At 37.8% G+C, this 24,345-nt stretch overlaps 1 protein-coding gene across 5 annotated transcripts in view; it reads right to left on the bottom strand.

Annotated features, from left to right (window-relative positions):
• The window catches only part of ADAM9 (ADAM metallopeptidase domain 9), a 102,547-nt gene that overhangs the window by 31,128 nt on the left and 47,074 nt on the right, over nt 1-24,345 (bottom strand). For all 5 annotated transcript variants that reach the window (XR_004966028.1, XM_036298858.1, XM_036298856.1 and 2 more), the window contains 5 exons: nt 21,200-21,371; nt 16,494-16,586; nt 15,054-15,249; nt 11,989-12,094; nt 10,630-10,813 (listed from right to left, as the gene is read on the bottom strand). Coding sequence is in view for 4 of the 5 variants with exons in the window: in XM_036298858.1 (XP_036154751.1) it covers nt 10,630-10,813; nt 11,989-12,094; nt 15,054-15,249; nt 16,494-16,586; nt 21,200-21,371 (751 nt within the window). In the remaining variant the exon portion in view is untranslated. The remainder of the gene's footprint in view (nt 1-10,629; nt 10,814-11,988; nt 12,095-15,053; nt 15,250-16,493; nt 16,587-21,199; nt 21,372-24,345) is intronic.

Raw genomic sequence — 24,345 nt, 5'->3', positions numbered from 1 at the left:
GGTGCCATTCCCGCCACCTACACAGAATCAAACTGTTTCTCTTACCCTCTCCAGTATGTTCAACTCATACTTTTTTGCTTCCACTGTGCTGGAACTTCTCCACTAGAAACCTGGACCTCTGCAAAGACTCTCTTATCTGTGAGTGACTAAGATGTTGTCTTCCAGGGGCTTCCAAACTGTGACTGGAAGGGCTAAAGCCACGCAAAGTCACTCAGAGTCCACATCCAGGATGGAGGTCTCTGTGTGCCTATTATCTGACACATAGCTGGGCAAGACTCCTCCCAGGTCTCCTGATGTATGGTGCGGGATCCCACAGCTCTCACAAAGACACTTCTGTCCGTGCATGGATGCCAAATTGTTATTGTTGAGGGACCTCTTATTCAGCCATGTTGCTAATGTCACTCAAAAATCCAAAAGTATTATTTTAATGGAAATTTATCCATAAGGAAACAAGAAAATGGGGAATAAGTATCATTTACCAATAATTAAGACTGTTGATTTCAAAGCCTACATTTTCTTTCTTATAGAGCTTTTATTTTTTCAACTACAGGTAACACATGCCTTTCTTCTTACACAATTGGCCTTTTGTGTAATTTCCTCTTTCAAGTTTCCTATTTCTCTAAAAACTTGGTCCCCTGCCCCTTGCCCCAATCTATAGTCATTATTCTCCTGGCCTGATACACTGGGATTTCCCTTTGACATACTTCTATGTCCTAGATCAGCAGTCACCAACCTTTCGGACCACTGGTTGGCGACCATTGCCATATATTACAATTCTTTCTTTTTTTTAATTTACTTTCTCATTTACTGGAACATTACAGTTAGATGACTTCCTAAGAAAGGATTTTTAAAGACAACTTTTCGTATCCTGTAAATCTCTGAAATGTTTTTATTGTGCCCTCTCACTTGATTATGTGAACATAATTCTAGGTTGAGAATCTTTCAGAAACATGAAAGCATTGCTTCCTTGTCTTCCAAAATTCAGTTCTCAATTTTATTCTTTTATATGTGACCAATTTTGGGAGGTCTTTGTTTGTATGTTTATTTGTTTTTGGTTTGTCTCTGGAAGCTATTGAGATTTTTCTTCATAAGTACTCTGGGATTTCATAATTGCCCACTTTCCTTGTTTTCTTTCTCTAAATTAGAAATTTTAATTATCTGAATTTAAAAATCTTTATTTGAACCACACAGGCTTTTGTTTTTTTTTCTCTCATATTATCTCTCTCAGTCTTTTTTATGGAGTTTCCTCAGAGAATTGTTTAACTTTATGTAACAATCCATCTGTGGTAGACACGACCAGAGCAAGGACGATGGCCCAGGTACAGAAGGTCACCAGGGTAGAAAGCCACGGGTGCCTAGTAATGGGCAATTGTAGAGTGGGCCTCATCCCCAGGGTGACCTTTCCTCCCCTAGCATATTGCTGGTCATGCGGTTTGGACTCCCCTCCCTAGAGATAACATCTAGGCCTCAGTTCTATTTCAGTTCCAGTCCCAGAAAAGCAGCAAAACCAGACAAGTGACACCTAGGGTGACCTCAGAAGCAGCTGCATTAGATAATGACCACCTGCCTCGAATTGCCCAATCAATCAGTGGAGACCTAGACCCTGAAAGGACATATCTGGTATTAGGTCTGATCAAATAATTGAATCGATATCCCCTCCCCTGGGAAACTGACCTTTAGATCATTTCCCAACTGACATTCCCTTTTGCTTAGACCACATTCCATTTGCTAAGATCAGTAACTTTCCCCTCCTGACTTATCCAGTATCCGGACCTGGGACCTGCCCAGAGAATTCCCTGCCAAAGAAGCCTGCCTAGAATCCTTTAAAATCTCTTCCTCCCCATCCCCGAGTGCTGATGCCATTTGGTGGCTCAGGCCATCTGGTTTTCCAGATGACCTAATAAATTTGTAATGCTTTACCCCTTACAGCTCATGCATACCTCCTTCAATGACCCTAACACCTAGAAAGCTGGTGAATATTCCATTGAGATCCGCCCTGAGACCTCCCCTAAAATCTCCAACTTGAAAACCTTAGGCAGGAGGACCCAGCACCCTCTCCCTACTGGGAGCACACCCAGGCATGTCACTTTTACTTTCCTCACTTCTAAGGCCCTTCCTCTGCCTCTATAACTTGTTCCCTAAGCCCATTTTTTCTACGAATTACTTCTCCTGCCTCTGTGACTTTCTAAATAAATGTCCTCTTATAGTTTGAGTCTTGGCTCTGAATTCTTCCCTAGCCAGAACGCAAGTACCAAGGTTGCTGCCATTCCCACCACTGCAAACACATCTATAGTTCAGTTATGTATGCATGAAGGAAACAGTGTACTAGAATTAGGATAGGGATACAGGTATTTCATAAGAGGATGACCAAATATATCAAAAATGTTACCTTCTCATCTTCAACCTAGAGGACTAGGCAAATGGTTGCTGATGCTTTGTTGACAAAAATAAATAAAATAAACAAATAAGAGAAGGGGTTAGCCTCTCCTTTATTAGACTAAAAGTAATTCCATTTCAGTCTCATGCTTTAACACACTCTCAGCTATATCCTTTATTTACAAATCACAATTTGTTTCGGTTTCTGCAAAGCTAAGACACAGGCTTCCTGTTCACATCCTATCAGTTTGCACTGCAAGTTGTAGGTTCTACTACTCTGTCAACCTACTTTCTGTTTTCAAAATTTGTGGAAATCTTTGTCTACAGATGAAATTTCACATATTTCCGACTTTGGGATTTATTCCCTATTTATACCTTTATATTCTGAGATTTAACAGAGAAAATAAATAAATATTACAATCCGCCATCTTTTTCAGATGTGTTTACCAATTCCTGTTTTTACTCTGCACTTAATTGATTTGTAGTAACTGACTGTGACAATTATTTTTATGTGTCCACATGTATGTGACACAGGGTGCCAGATATGTGATCAAACATTATTCTGAGTGTTTCTATGAGGGTGATTTTTGGTGAGTTGAACATTTAAATTAACAGACTAAATAAAGCAAACTGCTTTCCTTATCCAATCAGCTATGGCTGAAATAGAACACAAAACCTAACCTCGCCCTAAATAACAGGGAATTACACCTGCCTGCCTGTTTGCAATTTGCAATTGTGGTTTTCCTGCCTCCTGAACTAAAACATCAGCTTTACCTGGGTCTTGGGCTTGCTGGATTCCAGACTAGAATTACTATCAGCTTTCCTGGTTCACAGACCTTGGACTCAGGCTGGAACTCCACCATCATCTCTCCTGGATCTCCAGCTCTCCAGCTTGCCAACTGCAAACCTTGAGCCTTGTCAGTCTCCATTATCATTGTGTGAGTCAATTACTTATAAATATATATATATATATATATATATATATATATATATATATATATATATACATATATATATATATATATCCTTCCTATTGGTTATATTTATCTGGAAAACCCTGACTAATGCAGATACTGATACCTAGAGTTATTCTAGAGAAACATATTGTAAGGATAAGTTTTCTGAACTGGTTCATGGGCTTTATTAAATTGGCTCTCTTACCTGATTATATTTAAAGACATTAATAACTCTCTTTCCAATAGTAAAAAGAGTATAGTTCATAGTGTGACATGGCAATAGATACTCACAAAATATCACCACTGGTTATTACTAATAAACCACTTATAATAATCAAGATTCTGACTAACTATGTATATGATTCTTATGAGCATTTTATAAACAGGAGATTGGTTACTTCTAATATCGCTGGACAAAGTGGGGGAAAAGAAAGGCATGAGTTCACAAATCTGAATTCCCAGCTCAAGTAAGGCATGAATGACCTAGAAACTTCTGAGTGCACTGAAGAAGCCCCTCATTCTCTGTGGCAGGAGGGCTGAAATATCTCAAAAATCAAACCCAGAATCTCATCCTGCAACTGGAGAGATTATAGCACAAGTCGAACTCCAACCTCAGAGGATATCTACTGTTAAGGAGAGGGCAGTGATTGGGAAAGAATGAGATCCTGACAGCTGGAATGGAGATGTGTGAGAAGACCCTGATGTAGCAGGGGACATGGTGTCCCCAAATTCGGATGAGTCTTCTCTGCCAGTGGGAGTGGTCTCCCTACCCTCAAGGGAGTCCTTTCCACTCCCAAGACAAGGGATTAGTGCTGCATTGCCTGAGGGGATTTAATAGCCTCCTTTGAGAAAGTTTCCTTGTAAGACAATGTTGATTCTCCTCAAGATTCATCCCCACCACCTTTGTTTCCAAATCTATGACTAGACTCAAGTAGGAGCAGGTCCCTAAAGATGAGGTACAAAGTGTAACCCAAGAGGAAGTATGCTACATACCAGAAGAACTACTTGAGTTTTATAATTTATACAGACAGGAATCTATGCAGCATCTATGGGAATGGATATTAAGGGTGTGGGATAATGGCAGAAGGAACAGAAAGTTAAATCAGGCCACATTTACAGATATGGGTTTACTAATTAGAGATTCTGCATTTAATGTTCCAGGTCAGGGATTTAGAAAGAGCTGAAATAGCTTGTTGATTAATTTCCTGGAAAATGTACTAAAAGAGCTCTGGCCTGTGGGACTCAGTTGGTTAGGCATCATCCTGTGCACCAAAAGGTTGCTGGTTCAACTCCCAACCAGGGCATATACCTGGGTTGCAGGCTTGATCCTTGGTAGGAAGCATGCAGGAGGCAGCCAGTCTGTCTTTCTCTCTCTCTTTTTCTCTCTCTCTCCCTTTCCCTTCCTCTCTCTAAAAATCAATGAAACTATGTATTTTTAAATGGAACAAAAGCCAATTGAGTGAGTTGAAAATGCTGAATCTGCCTTGGTTTCAGGTAAAAGAAACAATTCAAAGAGTTAAAGAGATTGTGATGTTAAGTGGATTTGCCATTTAAGACGTTACTCAGATGACCCAGAAGACCTACCTTTCACCATAACTGTGAAAAATGAGCTTGAAAAGGGATCCCTAGCACCTTTGAAGAGCTCTGTGATCACTGTTCTCTATAGACCAAACCTTACAGTGAGAACTGTGGTCAATAAATGAGAAAAATGAAACACAATGAGAGTATTTGGATTCTGGGTAACAGGGGGCCAAGTGGCAGCCCCCTACTGTCAAAACCAACGTGGGTATGTCACAACCAAGGAGAGCAGTGTTAAAGCAACAATCAGAATAGTCTGACTCTCGTACACCGCCTACAATGTTGAATATTTGATCATGGAGCTCCCAAAAGTGAAAGTGATAGAAAGCCTACTAATACATTCATACTAGATCTGTAGAAGCAGAAAAGTTCGAGGTCAAGAGAACAAAAATCTAACCTGGATCAAAAAAAAACTGAGTCACAAAATAAAAGGCATCCAAATTGGAAAAGAAGAAGTAAAATTGTCATTATTCACAGACGACATCATACTGTACTTAGAAAACCCTAAAGACTCCATCAAAAAACTACTAGACTTAATAAATGAATTTGGCAATGTAGCAGGATACAAAATTAACACCCAGAAATCTATGGCCTTTCTATACACCAATAATGAACTCACAAAAAGAGAAACTTAAAAAAAATCCCATTTACCATCACAACAGAAAAATTAAGATACCTAGGAATAAATTTAAGAAAGGAGGTAAAGGACCCGTACTCAGAAAATTACAGGACGCTGAAAAAAGAGATAGAGGAAGACATAAACAAGTGGAAAAATATACCGTGTTCATGGATTCATAGAATCAACATAATTAAAATGTCCATACTACCCAAAGCAATCTATAGATTCAATGCAATCCTGAATAAAATACCAATGGCATATTTCAAAGACTTAGAACAAACTCTCCAAAAATTCACCTGGAATAAAAAATGACCCCGAATAGCTGCAGCAATCTTGAGAATGAAGAACAATGTTGGAGGGATCACAATAGCAGATATCTTGCTATATTACCAAACCACGGTTCTCAAAACTGCCTGGTACTGGCATAAGAACAGACATATAGACCAATGAAACAGAACAGAGAACCCAGAAATCGATCCAAGCCATTATGCTCAATTAATATTTACAAAGGAGGCAAGACCATACAATGGAGTCAAGACAGTCTCTTCAATAAATGGTGTTGGGAAAATTGGACAGATACATGCAAAAAGATGAAACTAGACCACCAACTCACACCATACACAAAAATAAACTCAAAATGGATAAAGGACTTAAACATAAGAAGGGAAACCATAAAAATTTTAGAAGAACCCATAGGCAGCAAAATAGCAGACACATGTTGCAGCAATATCTTTACCACTACCGCTCCTAGGGCAATGGAAACTAAGGAGAAAATAAACAAATGGGACTACAGCAAAATAAAAAGCTTCTGCACAGCAAAAGAAACCATCAACAAAACAACAAGAAAGCCCACTGCATGGGAGAACATATTTGCCAGTGTTATCTCCGATAAGAGTTTAATCTCCAACATTTATAGGGAACTCATACAACTTAACAAAAGGAAGACAAACAATCCAGTCAAAAAATGGGCAAAGGACCTAAATAGACACTTTTTGAAAGAGGACATACAGAAGGCCAAGAGACATATGAAAACATGCTCAAAGTCACTAATCATCCAAGAGATACAAATCAAAACAACAATGAGGTACCATCTCACAACTGTCAGAATGGCTATCATCAACAAATCAACAAACGACAAGTGCTGGAGAGGATGTGGAGAAAAAGGAACACTTGTGCACTGCTGGTGGGAATGCAGACTGGTGCAGCCACTATGGAAGACAGTATGGAGTTTCCTCAAAAAACTACAAATGGAACTCCCATTTGACCCTGTGATCCCACTTTTAGGAATATATCCCAGGAAACCAGAAACACCAAACAGAAAGGATATATGCACCCCTATGTTCATAGCAGCACAATTCACCATAGCTAAGATCTGGAAACAGCCTAAGTGCCCATCTGTAGATGAATGGATTAGAAAACTGTGATACATCTACACGATGGAATACTATGCTGCTATAAAAAAGAAGGAACTCTTACCATTTGCACCAGCATGGATGGAACTGGAGAGCATTATGCTAAGTGAAATAAGCCAGTCAATGAAGGAAAAATACCACATGATGTCACTCATTTCTGGATAAGAAAGACCATTATAAACTTATGAACAAAAATAGATACAGAGGCAGAGCTGCCTCGAACAGACTGTCAAACTACAGCAGGAAGGCCAGGGAGGGTGGGAGGGCAGGAGGGGGGTGGGTAAGAGATCAACCAAAGGACTTGTATGCATGCATATAAGCATAACCAATGGACATAAGACACTGGGGGGTAGGGGAGGCCAGGGGATTGTCAAGGGCGGGGGGGGGGGAGAAAAAGGAGACATATGAAATACTTTTTGTAATACTTTAAGCAATAAAAAAATAAAATAAAATAAAATAATTTTTTAAAAAAAACTGAGTCACGAGCTCTCAATAAATTCCCAGATTTGAGCTATATTACAGACCCAGAACCCTTAAATGAAGGAGAAGATGGGAACCCTTCAGAATTGGTGTATAAAGCACGTCTGGCCATTTCTCCCTCCAAGCAAACCTAAAAGAGAACAACCCGTTGTATTGCTCAAAATCCTGTCCACTGGGAGGATTTTCCTTCACCACTGTCCTTCAGGAATGTTCCAGAGCAGGGCTACTATGCTGCAGCCCTCCACTTTATTTGCAAAGAGTACAAACTTCCACTTATAATAAGAAGAGTAAGTTTTGGGCATCTAATATTTAGCATGGTGATTATAGTTAATAACACTGTATTATACACTTGAAAATTGCTAAGAGGGTAAGTTTAAATGTTCTCTCTCCAAACAGAAGAAAAACTTATTCATGTGAGATGGATAAATTAACAAACCATATTGTGGTAATTATTTCACAATATATATGTGCATCAAATCATCACATTGTACATCTTAAGTTTATACAATGTTATATGTCAATTATATCTCAACTAGAGGCCCGGTACATGAAATTCGTGCACTCAGGAGGCAAGGGGGTCCCTCAGCCAGGCCTGTGCCCTCTCACAATCTGGAAGCCCTGTGATCATAGCCCCACAGAGTGAGGCCCCACCCACCCGCCGCAATGCCACCAGCCAGGTAGCCTGGGCCTCCCTCTGCAGGGCCAGAACTCTGTGATCAGTCACCCTGCAGAGGGAGGCCCTGCCCACCCACCGTAGCCTGCCAGTCGGTGACCTGGGCCTCCCTTTTTGGGGCGATCAATTGTGGAGCCCCCCGATCAATCATCCCACAGAGGGTGGCTGCCACCCTCTGTGGGGCAATCGCAGAGTCCCCCCAATCTATCACCCTGCTGGCCGGTGGCCTGGGCCTCCCTCTGTGGGGCGATCGTGGGGTGATGGCGGGCCCCCCTGACCAATGGCATTGCACCTGCCTTGGCTGGCCTGGCACCAGTGCGTGTCATTGCATGGTCGTCCAGATGGTTGTTCTGCTGTTTGGCTGTTCAGTCGATTTGCATATTACACTTTTATTATTATAGATAATGCTGGGGCGGGGGGGGGGGGAGGCCATCAAGGGAGAAGCAAAAATGAAAGATACAGGAAATAACTGCAGAAACAATATCTGGGATTCTGGGTTCCAAATCTCTTTAACTGATTTTGTTTTTAATAAATAAATTTTCTGTTATGCTTTAATTCAGACTTAGCTGAGTTTTTGTGAGACTTAAGAATACTGACTATAGCCCTAACCAGTTTGGCTCAGTGGATGGGGCATCCGCCTGCGGACTGAAGGGTCCCAGGTTCGATTCCGGTCAAGGGCATGTACCTTGGTTGCGGGCACATCCCTGGTGGGGGGTGTGCAGGAGGCAGCTGATCGATGTTACTCTCTCATCGATGTTTCTAACTCTCTATCCCTCTCCCTTCCTCTCTGTAAAAAATCAATAAAATATATATTTTTTAAAAGAGTACTGACTATAATTCATAGAGTAAAATTTCATAAATTCAAAAAAGTTATATGTATACCATTTCAGAAATAAAAAAGTATACTCACTAGCACATAGAATCCAGGAATATATCTACAGAAAAATTCAACTTTACCTGTATTTGCTCCAGGAATATAAAGATAATTTAATGTTAGGAATTTTATTGATATGACCTAGCACATCAATAGGCCAAAACAAAATAAAAGTATTATTTCAATAGCTGATTTTTTTTAACTAATAAAATTTAAAATCCATTCTTTTTAAATACTTATTAATTAGGGTTAAAAGGATATTCCATTAAATAGAAAATATTATCTAACCAACCCAATAGCTAAAATAATAATATAGCCTTTGAAGGCTAGCTGTATTCCCAGTCAAAGTATAAAATCAATAAGAAAAACACACCAGTTTTTAAATGGACAAAGATATCAATAAAAAAAACACAAAAGAATGGGGGGGGGGGGATGAGGACACATTTGTAATACCTTAACTAATAAAAATAAAATAAAATAAAAAAATAAAAAAAAATCACAAAAGAAGGAATAAATATATAGACACCAAAAAATTTAATATCACTAATAATAGAGAAAGAGTAAAATAAAAAGCTTTAAAACAATAGAAGCTAATCTTGACTATCATATAGAGAATTAAAACACTTATTTAAAACTGGTTGGAAGGTAAACTAGCAATAACTTTTATAAAGTGAAATTGGCAAAAATATATCTAAAACTTTAAAAGTATGCACACTATTGTCTAAGAAGACAATTAAGATATTCTGAAATTTTTATTTATAAAGCCATTTATCTCTGCATTGTTTATCATGACTGAAGCAGTCAAGTATATGTAGTGGGAAGGACAGGGACAAAATATAAGGCTCTTTTTATAAGCGGGAAACTAAACTGGTCTGAAAACTTGGTAGAAATTGAAGTAACTTGAGGATCCACCTTGTCTTTCACTTGTTACATAATCAGTCAATTGTGTTCTCTCCTCCTCCTCCATTCTCCTTTGAGTTGGTGTCTTCAACTTGTTCAATAATCCCGTATCCTTATATCTTTTATAAATGGCTTAAGTTTGCCATAAGCCTTCTAGCTCTGCTCCTGCTTCATGGCATGGCATTTCTCAAAGAATTCTTACAGCTTCTGTCCTACTCTTAATTACTGTTCTTTAATTACTTATTCCAAACAAGTTCATCTTCTCATATGGCATTACTGGCATTAAGTCAGAGGCTGGATAAATCTTGGCTCATATCTGATCCAAACAGCTCTGGTCAGGATAACAGGGAGCATGGGCAGGACAAACACTGAGATTTCTAGTACAGAGACACACGTGGATGCACATACCCCCCCACCCCGCCTCAACACACACACACACACACACACACACACACACACACACACACACACACGACCCTTGAAATCACCTTGGTGTCCCAATAATGGCAAACTGACTAATAAATTATAGCTCATTGATAGGGGAGGGAAAAATGCACAGCACATGGCAACATGGAAACCACAGGTGATAACATAAGAAATCTGGATAGTAGAATCATAACTATTCTTAATTTTGTTCTTGATGGCTTCATATTTTCTCAAATCTCTATACTAAACATAATTTCTTTTATAATCAGAAAAAAAATCATTTTGCATAACAATTTTAAAAATTTTACTTTATAAATAGGAAACATTTTAATTACCTTTCCAACATCACATCTTGTGCCTTCATTCACCATCCCAGGATCTGGAACATCTGATCCTAGCTGAAAATCCACACCCCAACATTTGGTGCCTCCACTGGGGGTCAGAATAATAGCAGGCACAATTCCAAATACAGGCATTTCTTGGACATTCTCACATTGAAGTTTTCCACACAAAGCATTTCTATAAAGATAGAAAAATAAATGTAAAATGTATCAGTGTAGATACAATAGAAAAATTATATATATGCAGATAAACAGAGAGTGTACTACTATTTAGCTGAAGGGAATCTCAACAGAAAGAGTGGGTGAGAGCAGCAGAGATCAAAGAAGCTCTCTTTAAATACAGCAGAGAAGGGCAGAGGTAAATGGATGCTGAGGTACAAATTAGTAGGGTGTCAGGCAGTGCTGATGCTCCTTTTTGCACACCTAATCCCTCCTCACTATCTATCTAGGGCTCAAAAAAGTCTAATAAAGTGTCTTATAAATATAACTTTATAAATAGAAAATAATAGAACTATATCAAAATACAATTGTGCCCAGCCAGCATGGCTCAGTGGTTGAGCATCAACCTATGAATCAGAAGGTCACATTTCAATTCCCAGTCAGGGCACATGCCTGGGTTGCGGGCTTGATCCCCAATGTAGGGCGTGCAGGAGGCAGCCGATCAATGATTCTCTCTCATCATTGATGTTTCTATCTCTCTCTCTTTCCCTTCCTCTCTGAAATCAATAAAAATATTTTTTTTCAATTGTGTCTTCTTTAAAGAAGTATGGTAAGAAAAAAATTAGATTCTGTAATGTAAAATAACTAAGAAAGGACTCCACCCTTCTTGGCTTGGCTCTGAGTTACTTACTTGAAAACTCAATCCATAACTCATCAATACACCAAGGCTGTGTGAGTTAAATGCCCTTCCCAAATCCTTTCATAACACACTAAGTACCCCTAACATCAACTGTTATGATGCTGCATTGAAATTTTCTATTTAATTTATCACTTTTAAATTACAGAGCAAGAAAAAAATAATAAAATACAAAATTAATTCTGTACCTCTATAAATTTAGCAAAACCTTTAATGAAAGGAAGAAAAAGGAGGAAGAGTTTTTATTTGTGGTTCTTAATGTAGAATATAGATAAACAAAGTAAGATTCTAAAAACCATTCGATTTCAGACAGGTAATGTCAGAAGGGGTGACTTATTTAACCAGTTCTATTCAGTCTCCCTGAAACCTTGTGTTGCAAAATTGTAAGTTTGAAAAGTTAGGTATTTAAAGGGGAGAAAGTTGGCAGTCACAAGGAGTTATAAAAGATGACTGGTCTTGCAATCATTCATTTTCCTTTATAACCTCCCGTCACTTACCCAGTGGCACACTTCTTGTATTCATTACCAGAGAAGCCACAATTGCCAAATCTGTCACCTTTAGAATTCACATCAATGAAACAATCTTTTGGGGCAGCCTTGGCTTCTGCAATGTTAATAAAAAAAATTTTAAGTTCTGGCAATTTATTTCAGGAAGAAAAGTATTCCCTATGACAGTCCATACAACTGGATGAACTGCCTCAATACCTTTGAAAAAGTTTCTAGCCTTACAGGGGGAAAAAAATTTGTTCCACACTTTATACTTAACAACCAACTGTAAAAATAAAGCTCAGACTATACTTAAAAGTTAGCCTAAACTCAAACACTCAAGGTCTAAAAGAGGTGCAACTATAAATAAACAAGATGAAACTATAAATAAATTAAAACCTGCACACAGTATGGTAGCATTTTCAGCATAGTCATTCCCACTGCTCTCAAACACATTTATTGCACTCCTAGTTAAATCAGGTGGGGAAAGGTTGATGAAAATATCAACCTTTTTTAATTTACCATATGTGGAAGCTTAATTTAGGTATTCCTAGTAATTAGATCAGTGGTTCTCAACCTTCCTAATGCCACGACCCTTTAAATACAGTTCCTCATGTTGTGGTGACCCCCAATTTCATTGTTACAAATTGAAAATAATTAAAGCATAGTGATCAATCACAAAAACAATATGTAATTATATGTGTTTTCCGATGGTCTTAGGTGACCCCTGTGAAAGGGTCGTTCAACCCCCAAAGGGGTCGCAACCCACAGGTTGAGAACCGCTGAATTAGATAGACTGATAGCCATGACAACTGATAAAGTAGCATTCCAGCCCGGCCGGTGTGGCTCAGTGGCTGAGTGTCGACCTATGAACCAGGAGGCCAGGTTTCAATTCCCAACCTGGTCAGGGTTCATACCTAGGTTGCGGGCTCAATCCCCAGTAGGGGGCATGCAAGAGGCAGCTAATGATTCCCTCATCATTGACGTTTCTCTCTCTCTCCCTCTCCCCTCCTCTCTGAAATCAATAAAAATATATTTTTAAAGTAGTAATTCATTCTGATATAAATGTATCACTTAATATTCAATTTTTCCACTTAATTATACATTCCTAAAAATACTTTACTTAAAAATATTTTAAGCTAAAATGCCAGTACTTTCTATATAGTACAGGAAATTCATTTGCCTATCTTACACATCTAATACTATGTTGTTTATTTTAAAAGAAAATGGATATGAGTGAAAAGACTTGGAGGAAAAAAGGGGCAAAGGATCAAGTAATATGAAAAATGAATGCAGAATATTTGTACAGGATAAATATCATATAGCAATACCTAGCAAAGCTCTCCTACAGGATGGAAATAGCTATAAGAATTCCAGAAAATATCCAAAGAAAAAAATTACTGTGGTTCCTTTAGTCCTAGACTTTTTTGCACGCCACTATAACATCTTTGCTAAGTAACAGTACTTACTTCATTAAGAATGCCTATCTGAAATTAGGCATTCTGGAATAACCTACCTATTCTTGCAAAATATATATATCACAAGTTGACAGAGCTCTACCACTTTTGTCTCCATAGCCTGAGTAACATAAATAAGCCCCATTTAATTCTTAAATAGTCTTCTCTCCTCCTGCTTATCTTATCCACCTCAAGAGAAGGAGTACATCCCTAACCGGTTTGGCTCAGTGGATAGAGCGTCAGCCTGTGGACTGAAAGGTCCCAGGTTCGATTCCAGTCAAGGGCGTGTACCTTGGTTGTGGGCACATCCCCAGTAGGAGGTGTGCAGGAAGCAGCTGATCGATGTTTCTAACACTCTATTCTCCCTTCCTCTATGTAAAAAATGAATAAAATATATTTTTTTTAAAAAAAGAGGAGTACAACAGAAATTAAAGACAACAGAAGTCTGGTCAAAATCAACAACCCTAGGTTCGAAGAAATAAATCCAGCATTTTAATCAAATGCCCAATGGGGTATGAGATTGTCTGATTGCTTCTGATATCACCAGACAAGGTGGGGGAGGGGGGGAGATAAACTCAGGTATTCGAATTCCCAGTTTGATCACTGCATAAATAAGCTGAAAGCTATGTGTGTCCTGCAGAAGACATTTATTTCCTGCAATGATAGTGCTGGGATTGTTACAAATGAAATCCAGAATCTTATTCTCCAATTGGCTGAATTACATCCCAGAATGAACTTCCAGCCTCATAGGTGTCTATTGTTACATTGAGGACAGTGATTGTGAAAGAATGAGATCCTGAAAGCTGAAATGGAGATATGTGGGAAGACCCTGATGAAGCTGGGGACACTGAACGCCTAGATCCTGATGAGTCTTCTTTGCCAGGGAAGCAGCCTCTTCACCCCATCTAAGGGGATTAGGCATGCACTGCCTGAGTGCTCGAACAGAATCATCCAGGGTTCCTGGGTCTCAGGCCTGCCAGCCTGGGGACTGTAACTACACCGTTAGCTCTTCTGACGCTACAACTTGCTGACATACCCTGCAAGAGACCTACCATTCTCTGTGACTATGTGAGCCAATTCCTCATAATAGTGAATGCCTACCATGGGAAAAATCAAAACGTAGCATTACCAAGAAGCCATCTAAAGACCTGGAACAAGTGAAAAAATAATCAGCTAGAAAAGGTAAAAGTGGTTTCCTCAATGAATGGAGATGGTACTTGCAAGTACACTTTATTTTTTCATAAAATCTTTAAATAATTTGGATCTTTATGTGTAAATATAAGTCTAATAAAAATGAAAACTTTAAAAATAGAATCAGAAGAATTTTTGAATATCCTAAATATCTATCAGTAATAGAACAGATTACATTTATGTAATAGAATACTCTATTGCATTATCATCTAAATGTAAATGTCAATACAGATGGATCTCAAAAATATTTTGAGTGAAAATAAAAATAGTAGACCCCAATGTATATCCCCATACTATTTATATAAATTTATTAAAACTAAAATTTGATATTATGTATATGTGTATATATACTGTAATTTTTATTTCCACTTTTAATCAAAACTAAAGCAAAAAAAATCAAAGCAATCAATTATAAATAAAATATCTTACTTGAGCCAAAGATGACTTGACACTGAGCATCATAATATTGGCACATGCCGTTGTAACAATAGGCTTTGTTATTCTGGCAAGGATATCCATTCTGAATAAAAACATCTGGCTGACAGAACTGAGAAGTACCATTGCAATATTCTGGAACATCACATTCATTTGTTTTTCCTCTACATAAAGTACCTCCTGGAAGAAACTAGGGTAATAAGATTCAAATGAAACAAGAATATTAGAACAATTCCCTCAAATTAATCAAATTTGAAACTATGATATCTATATGTATAAAAGTTCTAATAACAACAAAAGATTACATAACCCAATGGAAAATGAACAGAGGCCAATAACAGGCAATTAATAAAAGTCATGAAATACAGAAAAAAAAAAACATAACCTCATTGATAATCAAAAGAAATGCAGATTTGCCTTACTGGTATGGCTCAGTGGTTGAGCAGCGACCTATGAACCAGGAGGTCATGGTTCAATTATAGTCAGGGTACATATCAGGTTGTGGGCTCAATCCCCAGTGTGGGGCGTGAAGGAGGCAGCCAAAAAATGATATTCTTTCATTATTGATGTTTTTCTCTCTCTCTCCCTCTCCCTTCCTCTCTGAAATCAATAAAAATATTTTTTAAAAAGAAGGAAATGAAAATTAAACAAAGATATAAAAGCACATTAAACCTATCAAACTAACCAGGATTATAACACTTGCTAGAAACCAATCTTAATGTAAGGAAACAAGCATGTGACTAGACTGGTGGGTATAGGATGGTACATCTGTGGGAAGTATGTGAAATGTGTCAAAAATGTTAATATTCATACACTGCCCCAAAAATACTACTTATAAACAAAAATTGGAAGCAATCTAAATGCCTATCATCAATTGACCAGGTAAAGAAATTACAGTATAACCACACAAAGAAGTACTAACTATATAACCATGTAGAACTACACAAATGGAAGAAAGCCCATTGTATCTTATTGAAAATACCAATAGGAAAAATATATGTATCTATGTTTAGCAACTTAACCCCCCCATGCATGCATGTGCACACACACATTCACACACACACACACACACACACAATCACATCTATACAGAAAAAAATAACTAAATTAATAACATATTATCAAAAATGGCTATGTCAGGCAGGTTAAAATGATAGTCTTCCATGTCTGTTTTCTATACTTTGGTACTGTGGAATTTTTAATAAAAAACATAGATTACTCTTAAAATTAAAAAATGTTTCTACTTAGGAAAAAAATCTTATTAGATTGTAGTAAAGAGAATATGATGCAAAACTGCAAACAAGTGCCATGAAATGTTTCACGTAATCATGTAATAAAAATAATGCTCTCTTACAGATCAGAGAAAAGAAATTTTGATATATAATATTGTTCCTTTTTCTATTTTTTTTTTCAAAATAGGGAGGAATTTCTTACCAGACAGTCTTTGCAACAGTCACCATATGCACATTCAGCAGATGATTTAAGCTTACAAGTACTTCCTTCACAACAAGGGTCCAATTCACATTCCTGTGAAAAGAAAATGACTGGCAATAAAAAATGAGTTATTGTCATCAATAATCATTAATAAAATTCTTATCTTAGACCTCAAATCTATCTCTTTCTAATCTGACAATAGCAATTAATCTCTGGAAACAAGTCACTATGCTGGATTTGTCAGTGATTCTTTAGTTGCAACTACCAGGTCTCAACATACATCAAAGGATTGAAATCATTGAGAGTATGTGTCTTCATCTGCTGGTACTGCCAGAACAAGATACCATAGATGATGGCTTAAGCAAAAGAAATTTATTATGTCACAGCTCTGGAAGCTAGACATCTAGGATAAAAGTTCCAGCCAATTCAGTTTCTGGTGAGGACTCTCTTCCTGGCTTGCAGACAGCTGCCTTCTTGCTGTATTCTTAAAAGGCCTTTTTTCAGTGTGTGTGTGTGTTCAGAAAAAGAGAGCAAGAGAACTTTCTAGAATCTCTTCTTATAAGGACACCAGACCTATCAGATCAGAGATCTGTCCCTAAGATCTATCCCATATGAATTTAGGGGTGACACATTTAGTCCATAATAGTATATTTAACCATCACAAGGAAATTAATGCATTTCTCTTCATGCTCAGGGTCTCTTGTTGTTCTCTGTTGAATGGGTCTTCACCCTATGTGGACATTCTTTTCTTTTTAATTTAAATTCTTTATTGTTTAAAGTATTACATGAGTCTCTTTTTTTCCCCCCATTGACTTCTCCCCAGCCACCCTTAACCCCAAGCACAAGTCTCACCCCCCTATGTCCATTGGTTTTGCTGATATGCATGCATACAAGTCCTTTGGTTGATCTCTTATCCACCTTCCCTCATAGGTTATAGAGTCTGTTCAATGCTTTTATGTCTCTGGTTCTATTTTTATTCATCAGTTTATTTTGTTCATTATATTCCACAAATGAGTGAGATCATGTGATATTTATCTCTCTCTGACTGGCTCATTTCGTTTAGCATAACTTATGCTCTCTAGTTCCATCCATGCTGTTGCAAATGATAAGAATTCCTTCTTTTTTACACCAGCATAGATTTCCTTTGTGCAGATGTACCACAGTTTTCTAATCCTGTCATCTGCTAATGGGCACTTGGGCTGTTTCCAAATCTTAGCTATTGTAAATTGTGCTGCTATGAATGTAGGGGTGCATATATCCTTTCTGATTGGTGTTTCTGTTTTCTGGGATACATTCCTAGAAGTGGGATTACTGGGTCAAATGAAAGTTCAATTTTTAATTTTTTGAGTAAACACCATACTGTTCTCCACAGTGGTTGCACCAGTCTGCATTCCCACAAACAGTGCAAGAGGGTTCCTTTTCTCCAAATACTCGCCAGCACTTGTCGTTTGTTGATTTGTTGATGATAGCCATCCTGACAGTTGTGAGATGGTACCTCATTGTTGTTTTGATTTGTATCTCTCGGATTAGTGACTTTGAGCATGTTTTCATGTGACTCTTGGCTTTCAGAGTGTCCTCTTCAAAAAGTGTCTATTTAGGTCCTTTGCCCATTTTTTTGATTGGATTATTTTCCTTTTGTTGAGTTGTATGAGTTCCCTGTAAATGCTGGAGATTAAACCCTTAGCAGAGATAACATTGGCAAATATGTTCTCCCATGCAGTGGGCTTTCTTGTTGTTTTGTTGATGGTTTCTTTTGCTGTGCAGAGCTTTTTATTTTGCTGTAGTCCCATTTGTTTATTTCCTCCTTAGTTTCCATTGCCCTAGGAGCTGTAGCGGTAAAGATATTGCTGCAACATGTGTCTGCTATTTTGTTGCCTATGGGTTCTTCTAAGATTTTTATGGTTTCCCTTCTTACGTTTAAGTCCTTTATCCATTTTGAGTTTATTTTTGTGTATGGTGTAAGTTGGTGGTCTAGTTTCATTTTTTTTTTTTTTTTTTTTGCATCTATCTGTCCAATTTTCCCAACACCATTTATTGAAGAGACTGTCTTGACTCCACTGTATGGTCTTGCCTCCTTTGTAAATATTAATTGAGCATAATGGCTTGGGTCAATCTCTGGGTTCTCTGTTCTGTTCCATTGGTCTATATGTCTGTTCTTGTGCCAGTACCAGGCAGTTTTGAGAACAGTGGCTTTTTATCTTTCTTGGCTTCTCTCACCCCACTTTGGGGCACCATTACTCTCCAACCCCACAAGCTCCTACCCACAGAGACACCTACTCTCCTATGTTCCAACTGATGTCTTCAGCTCTGAATTGTTCAGGAAAGGAAGGAAAAACAGAAGAGAGAAGAAGATAGGGGAAAGGGAGAAAAGGTGAGAAAGGAAGGAAAACTAGCTTTCTTATTTCTTATTAAAATAAGATGTCACCTTTGAGGGAGACGGGGTTAAAAAAAAAATACATGGAACTTTTTGCATTACCCAAGAGAAATGAAAACATAAGTTCATGTAAAGACTTGTAGGTGAATGTTCAAGCAGCTTTTTGTGTTAATAGCAAAATACCAGAAACACCACAAATATACATCAAGAGATGAATTGACAAACTATAGTTTATCCATACTATTCAATTTATTGTAGTTTATCATACTATTGTTGGTAAACAACAATACAAACAAATGAGTTACTGACACTGTAGCAATGTGGATAATCTCGAAAGAATTATGCTGAGTGAATGAAGCTAGACAAAAAAAGAGTATTCCACTTACATGAAACTCTAGGAAATGCACACTAATGTGTAATGTCAAAAAAACAGATCAGTGATTGTCTGAGGAGAATGGGGGATTACCAAGGGTTGCAAAGAACTTTTTGGATGATATGTTCATTATCTTGATAGTAGTGACAGTTTCACATCTATATATATAAAAGCCAAGCAACAGAAATGCCAGAATGACTGGAACAACCAGTCGCTATGACAGGCACAATGGAGAAGTGCTTGTGTGCGGGACAGGCAATATATGGAACTCTTGGTACTTTCCACTCAAATTTGCTTTGACCCTAAAACTGCTCTAAGAAATAAAGTTGATTAATTTTTTTAAGCTTAATGATAAGCAAAAGAGAGGAAATATTAAAACATATTCACAAAGGACTTTGCCCATAATACATGAGTTGCTAGAAGTAGATTTAAAAAAATCAACAGCACAACATATAAACTTATGTGGGATATAAAATAACTCAGAAGAAAATTATGCATATGGTCTAAAAGCATATGAAAAGTGATAAAAACTAAATGAAACTTGAAGCAAATATAATCAGTTGAGAGGGTATATGGGAGGAGCTAGAGCTTATGGAAGTTTTCACATTCCACAAAATCCTACAGGAAGAACTCTATGTTAATAATAGAGTGATATGGTTCTAACTTCCTTTTCCCTTCTATAAAGACCTCTCTATCTTGGCATGTAGGCCAGAGTGTGCATATGTGATCATGTAATTTTTGTCCTTCATTTTGCTTATGTGATGTATCACATTTATTGATTTGCCAGGCTTGCATCTCCAATGGGTGGAAAGAGTGGGAATGAGGGACATCTGTAATACTATCAACAATAAAAGTATATTTTTTAAGAATAAATTATTTTTAAAAACATAAAATATGTAAGGATAAAGAATTGAGAATGCCTGGAAAGGCAAAGAATTTGGTCATCCTAATAGCATAATGTTAATTTAGAAATTAAACATGCTTTATTAGGCCTTATTTTCCTCATTTGAAAATGAGGATATAAAAAAATATCAATCTGTTTGGGCTACTGTGAGAATTATACCATGTAAAACATTGAGCAGAAGTCCTGACATGCAGCAATAATGCGATGAAGGCCAATTACAATTTCATCATATAATACATACTGCCTTTCCATAATGGGAAGTCTTCCAGCAAAGCCAGGTGTGGTCGGGTAAAAAAGAAGAACTTTTGGGAAAGACTGAGAATAGAGTGAAGCTTACACAAAAATGAACAAATTTCTTTTTTTATTATTGTTTAAAGTATTACAAATAGTAGTACATATGTCTCTCCCTTTTCTTTTTTCCAATGACCATCCCCCAGCTTCTCCTACCTATGCCTAGGAGGAGGCCATTTGGAGAGGAGAATGGCTAAGATACAGAACAATAATAAAGATGAGCATGGGTAAATGGAAATAGGTATGGGCATCAGGTGTGATAAAACCACAGCTCAGTAGGTAAACTAGAGGTTAATTAAGGAAGGATGTCAATTCAGTGCTAAGAACTTTGTTAATGAAGGGCTCTGGAGAATGAGCCAGTTTCAATTTACTATTAAAATGAGTTCAACCAAATAAATATTTCTGCAATGGCAGTGCCAGGCAGAATGTGAGAGCTTACAAGTAGAGCCAAGTGAAAAACTGAGTCAGTCTTTAAAGTAAATAAATGACCCAATAACCATAACAGAAATGGTAGAAGCTAGCACAAAAAAATAAAGAGTCGGCATGGCGCTTTCCTTGACATCAAAACAGATGACACCATTGGTTATGTTCTGGGAAGGAGATGACCAGTCCCAGGAACACGTCCCCACAAGGAAAATGCCAATCCTCTTTCTGCCACTAAGCTTTCCTTTAGCGCCTGTGCCACAGTTGTCCACAGCAAGCTATTTTATTTTTTGCAAACCCTGAAGGAATGTAACAAAGCAGAAAGCAAACATTCAACTGACCTTTGGAGAACCACAGTCACACTCTTCCCCGGGGTCCACCAACTTATTGCCACAGAAAGGAGCACTATAGGCTTCATCAGGCTTGGGAATATTAAGAAGGCAGTTTCCTCCTTTATTTAAAGTTAACTTCTCAAAGTCCTCTGCACTGCAACTGCTGAAGTTCCTGGAACCTCTATAATAAACATCAAGAAAAAGAACTCATGTCACAGCAATTACTCTTTTCAAAAAATGTATGTCATGTCTTCAACCAACTAGAAATGAATATTTAAAACAGCAGTTAATAAGCTAACCAAAATAGAGAGAAATGAGAATTAATGTCTATTTCTAAAATATATAAAACATTATTTCACTTACTATATAATAATTACTATTTGGATTACAATATATTATACCTCTATTAAAAAAAATCTTCCAAACAATCACTTTCATTGAAATATAATATCATAAATCTCATCAGAAGACAGTTTAAAGATGATCTAGTCCTATCCAGAATTAAGTTTTATTTATATTCCATAGTAAAAGGTCTTCAAGTATTCGGAGCTAGCTATACGTTTACCCAATCTTCTTTTTACTTATTGTCTTACTCAGTCACTATAAAATATTTTCACATATTCCCACTAACTATATTTACTTTTGAAGACTAGTGGGAAACACACCCAAATATACAACAAGAATCTTTGAGAAATCCAACTCACATTAAAATTTTATCGGGGGAATTTAGTGCCCTGAAAGAACCTCTTTTTCATCAGGTTGAGCAATGTTGCCAAAGTAGCAGTGGAATAAAAACGGTTGCATTATAGTGTTTGAGGAAGCATTCCTATCTATGTTGAGTCTCTGTAAATCCCAGGAATCTAAGGAACAGTTCCTTCCTGTGAAATTTTGTCTCCTGGGTATTCAGTTTACACTCTTCTTTGCTAACTGACCCAAAATCTCCAGGGAAGGAGATAGTCCTGGATCTAGGCTCTTGGGAATGGAAGGCAGTCTGTCTAGAACATTTTGGTACTATTAACTACTACTTGAAAAAAACATCTTTGAATATGAGATGCTGAAGGGTTTTAACAGATTGGCAGAGAAGGAACATGAATGATCAATTGCCTATTACAAAAGAATGAGTAAAGCCAATATTTTGACTCACACAGAAAGGAAAGGTATGGCACAAGCTTTTTGACAATAACAACACTTGTTTTCCACATTCTTTTTCTTGCTACTCTCTGTTTAAGGATATAGTAAGGAGTCTTTTTTTACAGTATCATTCATTCAACAAATATTTGTTAAACATTTTTTATGTTCAAGGCATTCTTCTTTGTTAAGGGATAAAACAGTACTAGTAAACAAAGCGAAAATCCCCATCCCTGTGAAGGTGACGTTCAAGTGAATGAGACTGTAAACTTAATAAGTATATTCAAGCCCTAGCCAGTTTGGCTCAGTGGATAGAGCATCAGCCTGTAAACTGAAGGGTCCCAGATTCGATTCCAGTCAAGGGCACATGTCCAGGTTGCGGGCTTGATCCCCAGTAGGGGGTGTGCAGGAGGCAGCCAATCAATGATTCTCTTCTATCGTTGATTTTCTCTCTCTCTCTCCCTCTCCCTTCCTCTCTGAAATCAATAAAAATATATTTAAAAGATATATAAGTAAATTCAATGGTATATTAGGTGATAAGTGCAATTGAGGAAAAAGGTGAAGAGGTGAAGGGGATAACCTGTGTAGGCAAAGAAGCGATTGCAATTTTTAAAAGAGCTGTCAGGACTGGCATTTCAAACATTGTGACAACTGAATCAAAACTGGCTATCTGGGGCAAGGGAACATTACAGGGAGAAGGAACAAGTACAAAAACCCTAAAATAGAAGCCTGCCTGGCATGCTCAAGAAAAAATAAAGAAGCCAGAAAGGTTGGAGCGGGAGCGAGTCAGTGAAGGAATGGGTAATGTGAGATACCATCAGTAAAGGTGGGAATAGGCCATTGTAAGAAATTGACTTTTACTATGAGAGAAAGGAGGAGATTGGGAAGAGGGAGAAGGGAGAGAATGACAATAGAAAGTGTTGAGCAGGAGCGACTAGATCTGAATGGTTACTATGCAAAAGGCTACTGTAGAATTATACTTAACAATGACAGAGCAGCCCGACAGCAGTGGAAGTAGTAAGAAGTGTTTGGATTATGTATACGTTTTAAAGAAATAACCATTTTCTGTAAGTTTTATTTGTGACAATAAAAATGTTTTGTCCTAATATATCACAAGTTGTACCAGAATAAGAAGACCCAGCAAGAGTTATTTGCAGTGCTTCCCTTCCTACAGCTAGGCTCGGCAGCATACAGTAAACTAGAAGGTTCCTTAATCAGGACTAACAAATCCTATAGAAAAAAAAATAAAAGATGACTTTGCTCAACCTGATGGTGGTTGTTAGAGATCAGAAAGCTGACGGGTCATAGCATTGATAGGAAGCAATCATCAGTAAGAAAATAGAATCATCCGGCCAGTGTGGTTCAGTGGTTGAGCATCGGACCCATGAACCAGGAGGTCACAGTTTGATTTCTGGTAGGGGCATATGCCTGGGTTGCAGGCTCGGTCCCCAGTGGGGAAAGTGCAAGAGACAGCCAATCAATGATTCTCTCTCATCATTCACGTTTCTATCTCTCTCTCTTCTCATCCTCTCTCTGAAATCAATATATATATATATATATATATATATAGAGAGAGAGAGAGAGAGAGAGAGAGAGAGAGAGAGAGAGAGAGAGAGAGTCAAAGATAAAGGACACAGAATAAGAGGGAAACTTGAGTTGCAGAGCAGGCTCTCTCTGATTTAAAAACAACACACACACACACACACACACACACACACACACACACACACACACACACGATGCTGCAACAGAAAACAGCACCATTAATAAATCTAAGAAATGTATTGCCATCTGGTGGAGCAAGTCAGTCCATTCCATTGAGGAACAGGCTAAAGCCATCTGTCTAATGAGGCCCACCACATCTTAAATTGTCAGTCCAACACTATCTGTCCTATTCTGTCCTCTGCCCAGAACACTTCCCTGTTCAAAGTGGAAGTTAGTGCAATGTCCTCTCTGGGATAGTTCACATTTCCCTCAAGAGAAGCAGGTCCCCCTTCATTCGGGTGTCACTTATGCTCTTTTTTGGA

Source organism: Myotis myotis, unplaced genomic scaffold, assembly GCF_014108235.1.
Source record: "Myotis myotis isolate mMyoMyo1 unplaced genomic scaffold, mMyoMyo1.p scaffold_m19_p_3, whole genome shotgun sequence".
Classification (NCBI taxonomy): Eukaryota; Metazoa; Chordata; class Mammalia; order Chiroptera; family Vespertilionidae; genus Myotis; species Myotis myotis.
The sequence above is the reverse complement of the archived record's forward strand: the minus strand, read 5'-3'. Positions and strand labels throughout refer to the sequence as shown.